This window comes from Prionailurus bengalensis, chromosome B4 (genome assembly GCF_016509475.1).
Source record: "Prionailurus bengalensis isolate Pbe53 chromosome B4, Fcat_Pben_1.1_paternal_pri, whole genome shotgun sequence".
In the NCBI taxonomy this organism is placed as follows: domain Eukaryota; kingdom Metazoa; phylum Chordata; class Mammalia; order Carnivora; family Felidae; genus Prionailurus; species Prionailurus bengalensis.
This window is the reverse complement of record NC_057358.1, coordinates 34,281,180-34,295,458: the sequence shown is the minus strand read 5'-3', so window position 1 is coordinate 34,295,458 and position 14,279 is coordinate 34,281,180. Positions and strand designations below refer to the sequence as shown.

Here is a 14,279-nt window from a genome sequence, read left to right as displayed (position 1 = left end):
GCGAGTCTCCTCGGGTCACACTTAATACCTCTGAGACCTCCCAGGAAGCCAACTCAAAGCTGCTCTGGGCACATGCCTTTTAAAGTCATCAGTTCATCCATCTACACATGTTACTACTGACTTCCCTTTCCCTTCTGTTTTGCTCCTTGAACCTCAGAAGACCTTTCTGGACATTGTCAGAATCTAGAGTTTGGGGGAACCTAGTTTAGAGTTCACTTTCCCCTTCAGCAGATCCTCAACTAAATATTACCTTTCAAATCATACAACCACGTAGACTTCAAGGCAAAGGGTAAGAAAATAAAATGGAATTTCTAATGAACTTTGTTTATTTGTTTCCCTAGGCATAGAGAAAGAAGCAGGCTGGGGTCTGTTGTGAGTCTGGACACTGCTCCCTAGCTTCCATTTCAGACTCATGGGCCCTGCATTTAATGTGGCATATTATTAAAAAAGAGGTTAGAAAGGTAACTTTTGCCCTGAATATAATTCAAATAAAACCCACCTGCCACTCCCTAGCACCTCCCAGCAATACCTGGCACTCTGCAGCACAAGAGGAAATTGAGGGTTAGCTCACCTGACCTCTCAGAATCTTAGTCCTAAATGATACCAAACCATAAGACAGAGAATCCAGGCTGCACTCAGTAGAGCAGGAACTTGCTCAACTGTGACTTGGGAGAAAGAAAATACAGTAGAGGCCCCAATCTTTCTGATGGGCTTCCTATTATCAGCCAGGTGCAACTCCCCACCCCCTTCTTTCTGTCCTATCCTACACTGCTAATGAGCAGCTAGGAGATCCTGTAAAAACTTCACTGAAAATTTCAAAGAGTATTTTAAATGGAGACAAAACACCTAGAAAATGCCCACCATCATCTTTGTTGAGGGTCTGAAACAAATAAAAATCATAGTTTGAGACTATTTCTCGGCTAACATTTTCCTATTTAACATGAAAGGCTCCACTGCCCCAATTCTCAGCCTTGCTGAATTCAGGATTCTCCCTGCAGTGGTTACAAGGACACATGTAAGCAAAATGTCAACTTGGGACAAAGGTAATAATGGTAAAACTGTAGAAGCTAAGGTAGCTAAACTACTTCCCACATAGCTTTAGCAAGTTTCAACACCAAATTAACCACCTACCCTTTTAAGTGATCTCTCAAATCCCAGCAAGTTAAATAAATCATGCAATACAATCAGTATGGTCTGTTAAACTTCCCCCCACAGTTGCTACTCAAAAGAGTACAGAAGTTTCCTGTCCTTGAGAGCTAGGATTCTAAAGTGTAGGAGGTCTCAGCTGTGGCTGGTTCAGAGGGAGGAGTGGGGTTGGAAGGCCCAGGGAAGCAGCACCCATTCTGGTCCCTGGGCAGCAGCTTTACCTGTTTCCACTGGGGGGTGGGAGCAGGGCGACCCTGCTCAGGTAGGCAGCAGGACGGCTGGCTGACCCCACGCTCTTGTGTCGGCTGTGACACACAGGTCAAGTATGGGTGGGGGACAGGACATGGAGACAAAACAAAATAAAATACATTAAGGTAGGAGAAGACACAAAAAAGACACTCATGCATGGCAGACAGACACATATCTATGAGCTGGGAGTGGGGGGAGACATGGAATTAATTCTTAGAAAGTTACACTTATAACAAAAACAAGATACCCTACCCCCGCAAACCAAAAGCAAATGCAAAAGGAAAAAAAAGAGGCAATCCAAAGCTGGAATTTTCATTATCCTCTTCCTTAGCTCAAAGCTCTGAGCCTAAACTACTAATTCAGGTTTGGAAAACTAATCTTTCTACTCAAAATGAGGAAAACAACCTTCTCTTAAGGGCAAACTTCCTCTCATGGAGAGCATTCCAGCCTTCCCGAAATGGGGCAGATCCTGCAGTTGCCAGGCAACCTTAGATGTTTACCAATGAATATTATCATCTTCTCTATGAGCCATGACACGCATGATTGGAGTGTGAAGATTAATAACCAAAGGCTAAATGTGAGAAGAAGTTAATTATGGCCAGACTCCAAGCAAAGTCAGTAGCCCCCTCAGCCCTGGTCAATTGGAACAATGGCTGATATATATAGAAAAGATGAAGAAAGAGAGTAAAAGAATAAAAAGAACGGGGTCCCTTTCCTCTGGATGTTCTCTCAGGTCATTAGGGAGTTTTACAAGAAATTTTCTGTGTAAATCTCAGAATCCCAGCACCTCCTCTTGTAAGACATCTTTGTGACTTTCAGACAAGCAAGAGGGAGACAAGACATAACAAAGACACCTCAAGTTAAATGCTCCTGTCTAGCACTCTCTGGTTTGACTTATGGGAATGAAAGTTAATTCCTACGATGATTCTTTAAAATGTTCATAACTCTTGGGGCGCCTGGGTGGCGCAGTCGGTTAAGCGTCCGACTTCAGCCAGGTCACGATCTCACGGTCCGGGAGTTCGAGCCCCGTGTCGGGCTCTGGGCTGACGGCTCAGAGCCTGGAGCCTGTTTCCGATTCTGTGTCTTCCTCTCTCTCTGCCCCTCCCCCGTTCATGCTCTGTCTCTCTCTGTCCCAAAAATAAATAAACGTTGAAAAAAAAAAAATTTTATAAAAAAAAAAAATGTTCATAACTCTTGAGGATAGCCTAGGAAAACCATTTGCAGCACACAAAAGAAGATCTACCACAAGAATGTTTATTACCTCTGTACTTTATCATGAAAGATGAGAAACAATGAAAACATCCAACACCAGAGAAGAGTTAAGAAAAGCATGGCACAACATGGGAATATGCCCAAAGTTATGTGAACAATGCAGAACAGGAAGTGTATATTAAGAATGACCTCAACTATGGAAACAAAAATGACTAGAAAGAAACAACAAAATGTTAACAGAATTAGAGGTGTCTTGATTACCTTTATTATAGTTTTCAGCATTTTCCTCAATAAACATCCACCTCTTTCATAATTCAAGTATGTTTGCATGTATATGAACATATAAACAAGTATAGATATATACAGAAATTTAAAACCCCTCTTCGGATTTTTTTGTCACAGACACCTCACACCTGAATGGTGAGGATAAAGCAGTCCTGAAAGCACACAAGGAGCTTATAAAACACTTTTTCTCTGCTGCAGTCAGACAAGGGGAAAACCAGACACCAGTCTTGAGTGCATGAACACTCGGCTGAGACACACCCCATCCCATTTCACTTGACTGAGAAGATCCCTCCTTCCTATGTGGTCAGACCAAGTGTGGATGGGTGAGATGTAACATGGGGTTTACCTGTCTCCTCATGCCAGTGGACTGTGGAGGTGCATTCTCTTCAAATTTGGCCAGCAGCTGGGTTGCCATGTATTTCACTTTGTTCTGATTGCCAAGGGCCACATCCATCCTCCTGTCTGTCAGAGTGCTCACCAGTGTGGGCCTTCCTCCTCTGTAGCCCCGGGGTGCTTCCTCCTGATAAACACCAACACCCAAAACCTGGCCTCTGTTACATAAGCCCCCCCGCCACAAATGCCCTTCCCTCAAAGAAGAAGGGTGACCAGTGCCTGGCAAGGTGGCTGGTATTTTTGCTTTAGGTTAAGCTTAACAGCTTCCCTTAAGGTTCTAATCTCAAGATGCCGTCAGGAAGACTTTGGTGCATGGGGCAGTATAAAGAGGTACTTGGACTTTTGCTGGTATTGCTGTATCTCAGAAAAGTCACTGCCCTCTGCCAAATATGTAATTCTAAAGGGACAGGAAAGCACCAGGGCACACGTGTCTGCTCCCTTGGATGTTCTCCAAAACATTAAACAAAGGCAGAAGCCCAATGAAAAAGCATCTGCCCACAAAAATTCTCATAAAAAATGAATATGAGGGGCGCCTGGGTGGCTCAGTCGGTTAAGTGTCTGACTTCAGCTCAGGTCATGATCTCGTGGTTTGTGAGTTCAAGCCCTGCGTCGGACTCTGTGCTGACAGCTCAGAGCCTGGAGCCTGGAGCCTGTTTCAGATTCTGCATCTCCTCCTCTCTCTGTCCCTCCCATGCTCATGCTCTGTCTCTCTCTGTCTCTCAATAATAAATAAACGTTAAAAAAAAAAAAAAAAAGAATATGAAAAGATCTAGCAATATCAATTTGGAAATTAAGGATTTAAGCCAAAAAGGGCAATTTGATCATTCTAGCAAATCCCAGATAATTCTTACCTCTTCCGACTGACTGGTCTTTCTCCTCTTTCCAGCACCATCCAAGTCCTTTTCCTTTTTATCCTATACCAAGAGAGGAGGGACACTGCGTTATCCTAGGCACTATAACTTGCCTTTAGGTTTGCAGTAGGTCAAAAACCTCTTCCATTTTACCTTGGGAGAACGTTTCCGAGAGATGGTCTGCCCAAGTTTGCTTAGGAAGGAGATGGGAGATTTGGTGCTAGCTATAAGGACTGCTTTCTCCTCAGCATTCAGGTCCAAGGCATCTGTAAACAGGAAACAATGTTTGAGGACAGCCCTGGAAGGGGCTTCAAAGTACTGATCAGGAATACCTCCTTGCAGGTGGCTCAAAGAACCTCAGAAAATTCTAAAGGCTCATCTGCTCTGACAAAACCAAGGAGAACTCAGCAGGAAATTCCACAAAGGAAATGCACACTTAGGTGTGGATGTTGAGCTTTTTCTTTTCCATCCATGTAAACAGAACCAACTTTTTCTTTCAATCCACTTCGGTCAAAAAACCCTCCATTTTTGCTTTTCAAAGGTTGGAATCTGCCTATGATTGTTAGTTACAATTGACTGCTAAAGCCTCACCTTTGTGATAAAAATTTCAAGGTGGAGGGAGAAAGGGAGGAAGGGTATGTGGTTTAGGGTCACTGGTTTTGATTATGCATTTAGCTGCACATAAAGGCAGGGCTCTCCCTAAATAGGTATACTGATGCTACAGTGTGGATTTCTGCTGTAAGAACTGCATATTTTATCAGAAAAAGCCACGGACATCTCTATGAGTAAGTGGACTGGAAGACATTGGAGAACCACCAACTCTGTGGATTCTAATGTTTTATTAGTAATGCTAATAATTTTTTAAATAATTGAAACGAATAATATACTGCAGGTATTTGTTAAGTCCTTTTGTCTGCCTAACATTCTCCTTAGCATATCACAATTTTATGTTATACATACATAAAATCCAGTTTGCAGATGGGAAAACTGAGGCACAGGGAAATTTAGTAACTTGCCTAAGGTCAAACAGGTCGAAGAACTGGGAAATAAGCCCAGGTCGGGTACCATGGTGAACACTCTAAAGCATTACACTACACTTACTCCAAGGGACAATAAATGACAACAGGGACATTTTTTTGTAGTACAGTACTCTGGTAGACTGAGGCAGCAGGCTAAGGGCCAAACAAAGACTTTGGAAAGCACTAAAAGGTACGAGAAGAGAAAGAAGCCATAGAAGCAATAGTTACAGAAGAAAGAGAATGAAGCAAACAAGTACAGGACCACAGAAGCCAACGAGCAGAGAGAACTTCAAGAAAAAGGGCATCACTCCATAGTTCTGAATAATGCAGAAAAGTCAAGTGCATGAGATGCAAAATGAGAAAAGAATACAGATTTGGTGATTTTTCATGACTGTGGAGAACAGTTTTGGCAGAGCAGTAAAAACAGAAGCCGGGTTGCAAAGTGTTATAAAGTTTAGGCCTTAGGAGGCTGAGGCCTTAAGTATAAACTACTTTTTCAAAAAGGCTGGTTCTGAAACGGTGTGAGAAAGTAGTAGAGTCAGGGAAAACATTTTGCATAGGAATGACTTTTGTGTATTTATAGGTTTAGAGAGAGAGATGTGGGAAAAGAAAGAATGGTTGAGAACACACTAGCAGAGAAGGAAAAATTAATGGAACAAAGTTCCAGGGACTTATCCAGAAAGCCAACTAGGAATAACAGAGTAAGTGCAGGTTTGCTTTTGGTGGTAATGATGAAGGACATGGTTGGAAGGAAAGACAGAAAAGCCAGGCAACAACAGAGAAGAAATGGAAGATCTCAATACCAGTGTCTGCCAACCCTTACCACTGGAGGGGAGTGAGTCCTTGAACATCTCGTAGAACTGAGTCAGGTACATCACCATAGTCAGCTTGTCAGGCTCCCCCACTGAGGCCATTTCTTTGCCTGTCATGATGGGAGAGATGCCCAGTTCTTTCTCAGCAATATCAAAGGCCAGCTGGTTATTCTTTTCCACATTTTGCTCATCCAAAGAGTCAAAATCTCTAAGAAATGGGATGAGAAAAACATATCAAGAAGGCTTGCTTGTCTTCACACCAGAAAACACAGTATCAATGGAGTCATCACCATTTCTTAGTCTTTTAGCTGAAATCCAGGGTGCAATCTGAGGGCCAAACTATTGATCTCACCTTTTAGTCTCCTTTTTACTAAGAAAATGAAAATCATCCTCAAGAAGAAATGATTAAAAATCTACTTAGAAAGGAAAAAAGAGTGGAAAAGATGAAGAACTACTCTCATTTTTCCAGTAACATAAATTTCTTAAAGGGTAAGCTCAAGAAGAGGAACTATCTTTAACATGTATTCTCTTGTATGTTGCATGTCATCTGTACATATTAAATTAATGCTCAATAACGATAAAAATCCTATTTGGATCAGACTGCTTCTAACGGCCTAGGATTATCACTTGCTGTGTCATTAGGACCAGACAAGCTGTTGATGTACTAACTCAGCTCTGGTAAATCTTACTCAGCCTTCTACTCGAAGGGAAATTCCAAAACCTTCCTCAAAAGATTTTTCCATCGCTAAATTTCTTGAGTTTTCCCAAGTATTTAGATTAACCAACACTTCCCACTGGATTTCAAGCTTCTTGCCATTCAATCAAGTAAAGACTGATAGCATTCTTCTTTAAGAGGTGATTTCAGATCAACTGGGCAGGGCTTATTTTGTGTTAACCTACTACTGACTTCCATAGCAAGTTTTTCATTTTTCTAAATGCCTTCTCTCTATAGATTAAGCCTATTAAACCATAGAGGCCTCATCCTGAATGAAGTCATCATAGTCTAAACTGTGCCAAATTACCTACTCGCTGCTTTGTGTTCTATTACAAGGAAATTCCCTAGACCTTCTGGAGGCAGCCTTTGGTTTGTTCTAACAAGAATGCGTCCCCTCCCTCTACCATCCCCCTCCACCTCACCTGCTAGGTTCCCTTCAGTTACTTTTGCCTCCATTTCCTTTTCTTTGGTTCCTTCCCTTTGGAAGAGAACTGATTGACCTGAACCTTCTTCTAAAGCCTTCTGTGTCATTCATCACAATCCTTCTCAAGCTAGTCTCTCTTCCTCTCCCACCCTTTTTTGGTGGGGATGAAAAAGCCCTACTTTCACTTACCATTTACCAACCTCTGCATTAGCTAAGGGATAGGAACACTAGAGGTCACTTAAGTTTATCCAAGCAAATCAGAAACCTCCATTCCTAAACCACACTACATAAGGCTATTTTTACTAGCTCTTGCCTCATTAATTTATAACCTATTATAAACAGAAACTATGTTTCTTATGTTTCCTTAAGCAATCATTAAAACAAAGCAAATGCACAAATTTGGGCCCTAATGATAAAAGGACAGGCAGCCAAAATAATTCAACATGCTCTGCTTCTGTTTTTGGATCTTCTTGTTTGGCTTCCATGGGGTAAATCTGAGTGCACCAGTCACTGCAATTGACTTGGGGTCATCCTATTATACTGATTCTGCATTTAGGTGAGTAAAGAATGGCCAAAAGGGAAGATGTTACTGACAGAAGTGGGTAAGGTGGCCTGAATCTTATGGACTGGACAGAGTATGTTTGTAAAAGGTGCAATTCTTAACAAAGAGATAATACCAATGAACCATGATAAATCGGGTAAGTGTTCATTGTTTTCTGTTTTGTTCATAGGGACATATTTGCCTTCGGCCAGCCAAATGTTCTAGTGAGGTTTTCCTTATGCCCAACAGCATTTGAGAGACAACTGGCTGAAAAGAAGAGTTCAACCAGGGGCCAATGAACAGAATTTTCCTTTGTGTGATGTAAACAGGTCCAGGTGGGTGTTAAAACCAGTTTTTGACGTTCTGAGTGCTGTGATTTTAAAATCTCACCTGGATTCAGCTACATGATGCTTGACATACAGTTTTAAATATAACTAAATCAAAATTAATCACTGCTTTCTAGAGTAGCTTGCTACATAACCCATTGTAGAAAAAAGTACATTTGGCTATTTGATAGCAAAATACTCTGAGGTGCTTAGGGAATACAAAATAAAACACAAAGTTTGTCACAACTTACATCAGATCAGGGCGGTATCTATGGATGATCGCACACAGAGCCAGTCCACTTTTCCAGGACATGGTGAGATCTGTCACATTTACCCCTGCATAGCCATCTGTCTGCCTTTGGCACCAACCCAGTAGTTTGCTTGAACGAGCTACAGACTCTAAAACAATTAAAAAAATATCAGAAGTATGGTCACCTGGTAGCATTGATAGAGGATCCTCTTTGCAATACCCATACCTAATTTGAACAGTTACTAAAGGTTGGGACAAAAGAGCTGTCACGGTTTTTCAAAAGTCAGAAGCTATGTAACTGGCATCATGACAGTAGAATTTTAGGTAGATAAGAAACTACCAATTTACCCAGACTCTGAGGTCAATGCCAGTCACAACGGGGGTTATCTGGCCTTGCTCATGTAAAGCCCAGTATCACTGCCGCATTGTTTGATAGGGACTTAGATGGAACAGCGCCATCTACTGACCTGTCACCCTCCCTGGATAGTTTCGTGGCAGCTAGCTGAGGAAGCTCCTTCCCTTCAAAGCAATCAGGGGGAGTAGAGCAGAAAAGATTCCATTCGCTCTGGCAACATGTTAATCAAAGGCAAACAAAGCCCACTCTTACACTTTCCAGAGTACAGAGCGATTTGCCAAGTGAAGAAACTCTGTAGGATTACATTGGCAAGGCCAAGGACCCCAGACCAGAACAATCAGTCCCTCAGGTCAGGCTTGGCATTCTATATTATAAATGATCACATCTTGAAAAGGTGAATACAAGAACACATATGCTTGGATGTTTTCCGGTTTATTGCTGTGCCTTATAAAAATCTGTAAACTACATCAGAGAAGCTCTGATATGCAGCATTTAAAAGAAGCTGTAAACTCCTATTTGTGTCCAAGAATGTCTGCTCTCTTACTTTTAGCAGCTGGAAATAACTAACCTTCTACGAAGTTCTTTAGTGTTTGGGAACTTAACAAGGTAAAAACTGCAATATCATAAAAATACTATTTAAGTCTGAAATCCTATTTAAGTCTGAAAATGTATCCTAAAACTACACAGGGAACCACTCCTGGTGTTATTATTGTAAATCAGAAATTTACTTCCGAAATTAATTTTATTCAAATGTCTTCCAAGTCTGTCTAACATGTATTAGTCAACTTCAATACTCTAGGCCCTAAAATGACATTGACAAAGGTGTATTGTCTGCTTAGATGAAAATGTTTCCAACTGCCTGCTGGTTGTGATGTCCACCTTGATATCCCAATAGCATGTCAAACTTTCTCATCCTCCCACTTCCTTCTCCAAACTGATGGCAGCACCATTCACAATGCTCTCTTGACCCATAATGCAACCAAACTGCCAATGCCTATTGATTCTGGCTCTCTCACATAATTAATAATGACAATGACAAAGTGGCTGCCGTTTGTGACCACTTGCTGTATGCCAGATGTTGTAATAAATACTCTATACATGTCATAGAAGCCTCATGACTATAGTATGGAGTAGGTATTTGTTAGGCCCATTTCACAGACAAGGAAACCAAAGTTCACAGATGCAAAATAACCCGTTCTTGCCCACACACTTCACAAATGGCAGAGCTTGAACTGGGACTCCATTGCACCCGGCCCCAAAGTCCGAGTTCTTCTAACTATGCTCCATGGCCTTGTCCATCCTCAACATCAGTATCAGATTTAGGCCTTCACCACCATTAGCTTGACTACTGCAATGCAATTCTTTTCTTTTCTTTCTTTCTTTTTTAATGTTTATTTATTTTTGAGAGAGAGAAAGAGAAAGAGTGTGAGAGTGGGAGGGGCAGAGAGAGGGGGAGACACAGAATCTGAAGTAGGCTCTAGGCTCTGAGCTGTCAGCACAGAGCCCAATGAGTGGCTTGAACTCACGGACTCCGAGATCATGACCTGAGCCGAAGTTGGACTCTTAACTGACTGAGCCACCCAGGTGCCCCCTGTATTTCTTTTTAAGTTTATTTTTATTTTTGAGAGAGAGAGACAGAGAGAGAGACAGAGACAGAGACAGAGAGAGAGAGAGGGAGAATGCATGTGCATGAGTGAAGGAGGGTCAGAGAGAGAGGGAGAGAGAGAGAATCCTAAGCAGGCTCTGTACCATTAGTGCAGAGCCCAACATGGGGTTCAAACCCATGAACTGTGAGATCATGACCTGAGCCGAAACCAAGAGTCAGACACAACCGAATGAGCCACCCAGGCACCCCTGCAATGTACTCCTAACTAGTTTCCCTGCCTCTGGCATTTCCCTTCTCCATCCCATCTTACATGCAGCTGACCAGGCATACTCTGGTTGCTCTTCTTTTAAAAAAAAATCCAGGGGCCCTTCAAGGCACACAAAATACAGAATGGCCTTTATCTCTGCAACTGTATCCTGGCAATGTCATAATACTCAGCTAAAATGCCACTGCTTCTTCATAAAGCCTCCCCCAGAAACCTTGGTTGGTGTATGTGTGTGCACTCACTCCTCTCTCTTTCATCAGCATTTGTATCTGGTTCCTCTTTATATCCTCCTAAAACCTTAGACTGAAGGTTCTCATCCTTGACATTACTGACATTTTTGGCTGGGCAATTCTTTGTTGTGGGGAGCTGACTTGCACACTTAGGAGGTTGGGCAGCATCCTTGAATGACAATAGCACCCTCCCCTAGTCATGACAATCAAAAATGTCTTCAAAGGCTACCAAATGTTCCCTGAGGGGCAAAATCACCTCTGGTTGAGAACTATTGCCTTATACAGTACTGTGCACACTAATAGCTCAGTACTGACTACTCTGAATAGGTTACTTACATTTCAAAGGTCATTACTTAGGGGGGTCTGGGTGGCTCAGTCAGTTAAGCGTGTGACTCTGGCTCAGGTCATGGTCTTGCGGTCCTGTCTGTGAGTTTGAGCCCTGCAGTGGGCTCTCTGCTGAAAGCTCAGAGTCTGGAGCCTGCTTCAGATTCTGTGTTTCCCTCTCTCTCTGCCCCTCCCTCACTCACACTCGGTCTCTCTCTCTCTCTCTCTCTCTCTCTCTCAAAAATAAATAAACATTAAAAAAAAATGTTTTCAAAAGGTCATTACCAGAACTCACCATTACGAGTCAACTTTGGGGTAGTTCGGGAATTCACTAGGTTCTCCATTTCCAGATGAATATCTTTTGTTTCTCCAGTATCATATAAATGACGCACCTGGCAGAAAGTTAAAAAGCTGTAAAGAAGGAAAATCAAACACCAAGTAACAAGTTCCCACCAGAGAGCAAAAGACTGAGATAGCAGGTTGGGCAAAGTTCCGATAAAAGTTACAACAATGACCTTTAAATCCTTTCTGGAATGTGGTGGGGTTTACATATAAACAAACATATATTAACAGTAATAAGTTGTGCTCTGGGGTGCTTGAGCAGCGGTTAAGGTTAAGCATCTGACTCTTGATTTCACCTCAGGTCATGATCTCAAGGTTCATCGGTTCGAGCCCCACATCGGGATCCATGCTGACAGCAAGGAGCCTGCTTGGGATTCTCTCTCTCTGTCCCTTCCTCTCTTACGCTCGCTCTTGCTCTCTCTCTCAAAATGAATAAATAAACATTAAAAAAAGAAGTTGGGGCACCTGGGTGGCTTAGTTGGTTAAGTGTCCGATTCTTGGTTTCAGCTCAAGTCATGATCTCACGGTTTGTGAGTTCGAGCCCTGCATTGGGCTCTGTGCTAACAGTGTGGAGCCTGCTTGAGATCCTCTCTCTGCCCCTTCCTTGCTCATGGTCTCTCTCTCTGTCGCTCAAAAAAAAAAAAAAAAAAAAAAAAAGAAAAAGAAAAAAGGAAAAAAAGGTTCTAAAAATTAGCTATTCAGCCTTAGAGGGCCTTCTGATAGTCACTATTGGACCATTAATGTTGCCCATTGACAGCAGGTCTCATGGACCCCTTCTACAGAAGTCTACAGAAGGCTTGAAGCTATAAACTTCAGGCAGAAAGTAAATAAAAAATTACACAAGTACATAGGCAAATATGTTGAATGGACTGCTTTCTAGAAATTGCTGGGCTCTATGGGATTACTGTGCTTTGTAAAATGTCATTCTCAATGCATTTATAAGGCTTTAGACATTCTGAGAAATAACTCAGCATCACAAAAAAATTGACCACCAGTATCTTTTACTTGCAAACAATGTTCTAATGTTCAAAGTTCTTTCAAGTGAATAATCTCATTTACCCTCACAATGATCCTGTGAATAGCAGGGGTTATTATCTCCATTTTACAGATGAAGAAACTGAGGTTCAGAGAAAATGACATGTCCAAGTCACAAGTGATTGGTGGCAATAATGCAAGTGGAAGTCACATTTCCTGAGCAGTGAACAAGTGCTCTACCCCCTACAACTTGCAATTTTAATTAGGAGGCACGGGATAAAGTCTTAGGTCCACCATTTTTGTCACATGTGATCTTCTGGCAAGTCATCAACACCTCTCTCCCTTTGCTGCTCAATCTGTTGATGGAAAGTAATACCTACCTTCAGTCATTCCAGAGAGACATATACGTGCATTATGAAAGAAGGGTGGGTATACGGTACTAATAGACACGTTTCAGTGTTTCAGAGGTCTGGTCAGTCCTGAAATGGGCTGAGAGGTAGGTAACTGACTAGAAGGCTCTTACCTGGCTTGGACGGAGGAAGTTGATGTTAATATTGGGATATCTGGTGACAGGGTCTATGCTGTATTGGCTGAAGTTCTTACTCACATTCTCAGGGGTGGTCTGAGGCAGCAACCTATAAATACTTTCCCTGCAATAACATACAATATACTCAGAGCAGTGGCAAGCACCATACACCTCTCCCTCTCCTTTGATAACATTCCTATTTTTTGATACTGCCCCCCAAAAATCTGAAGGATATGACAAATCCTCATCCTTGACCATTATTTTCCTCCAAACCTACATTAGCCCCTGCTCCCATTCCCACCACGCCAGTGATTCCACAGACACTGAACTGGTTAAGGGCCAGTAGCAAGGGAAAATACACTGTGGTGGGCTGGGATAAAAAGCCTGATCCTAATTTAAAAGGCAACTAATTTACTGTTTTGTTTTGTTTTGTTTTTTTCAAGGAGGACAATATTTAATTTTTAAGAAAATTACAGATGAAAAAAGAACTTGCTACCAAAATTGCCCAGAGTTTCTTAAGTAACAGACTTAAAATGCTGTCAACCACCAATTGCACCCAGGAAATCTTATTTCTCTAGTTCTTCTGGTCAAGGCATTTGTTCTTTATTAGCAAACAAATCCTAGGATTCTTAACCTCTTTTGTAATAATCTGCTTCAAAATATCTGACATTTGGGAGTTTGAGAAATGTTTACAAGCAGTTTGGGATTTTCTTTTGAATTCAAAGTCATTTTTTATTTCTTTTCTTATGTTAGTATGTCCCCTGCTACTGCACTGATTTCATTAGTTTAAGTCTTTCTACTTTGACAGAAGATTTAATGTACTATTTTTATGTATTTGTTCATGTGACTGTCATAAAGAATCAGATACTGTCCTTTAATGGAATGCAAAGATTCAGATACTATTTGTCAGTAACAAATTTAATTTGAAAAGGAATAAAAGAAGACCACTTAGATTAAATAATCTTTACATACCTATGATTTTATAAATAAATATCTTGCCTTTCCTTTCTTTAGTACGAAAACATCTTTAATTAAGAAAGGAAGAGAGAGAGAAGGAAGAAAACCTGTAGTCTGCCTGAGGAGCAAACCATTCATCACTCCCAGTTTTCTTGTGGAAGAGACACCTGGCTGCTTTCCATTACCTCTCAGCCAGGACTTCCAAGGGGCTTGTTCCCAGAGACCAACTTCGTACCATCCAGGCAGAGTCCATAGCAGCAAGGAAGCCCCGGGCTATTCCTGTTCCCATTGGCCAAAAAGGCTATGAAGGAGAAAGGAAATGAGGAATCAAATAAATTGTATTTTAAAAGAGGGAAACTAAATTGAGAAACAAAGAAAGTTTGCTGTTGACAGTACTTTTTGGCAACTATTCAGATACTGGGCTTTTCCACTTCATAAACTGGTAGAGGAGCAAATCACAAAAGCTGCAGAATTTC

At 41.6% G+C, this 14,279-nt stretch overlaps 1 protein-coding gene across 23 annotated transcripts in view; it reads right to left on the bottom strand.

The window, feature by feature from the left end:
* Positions 1–14,279, bottom strand: part of MICAL3 (microtubule associated monooxygenase, calponin and LIM domain containing 3) — a 229,304-nt gene that overhangs the window by 99,609 nt on the left and 115,416 nt on the right. For 16 of the 23 annotated variants that reach the window (XR_006294767.1, XR_006294768.1, XM_043564904.1 and 13 more), the window contains exons 9-17: positions 13,989–14,104; positions 12,844–12,970; positions 11,299–11,395; positions 8,225–8,372; positions 5,979–6,175; positions 4,290–4,402; positions 4,137–4,199; positions 3,239–3,436; positions 1,368–1,451 (exon numbers count right to left, since the gene is read on the bottom strand). Coding sequence is in view for 21 of the 23 variants with exons in the window: in XM_043564904.1 (XP_043420839.1) it covers positions 1,368–1,451; positions 3,239–3,436; positions 4,137–4,199; positions 4,290–4,402; positions 5,979–6,175; positions 8,225–8,372; positions 11,299–11,395; positions 12,844–12,970; positions 13,989–14,104 (1,143 nt within the window). In the remaining 2 variants the exon portion in view is untranslated. The remainder of the gene's footprint in view (positions 1–1,367; positions 1,452–3,238; positions 3,437–4,136; positions 4,200–4,289; positions 4,403–5,978; positions 6,176–8,224; positions 8,373–11,298; positions 11,396–12,843; positions 12,971–13,988; positions 14,105–14,279) is intronic. The other 7 variants (XM_043564917.1, XM_043564921.1, XM_043564920.1 and 4 more) reach the window with 3 other exon arrangements.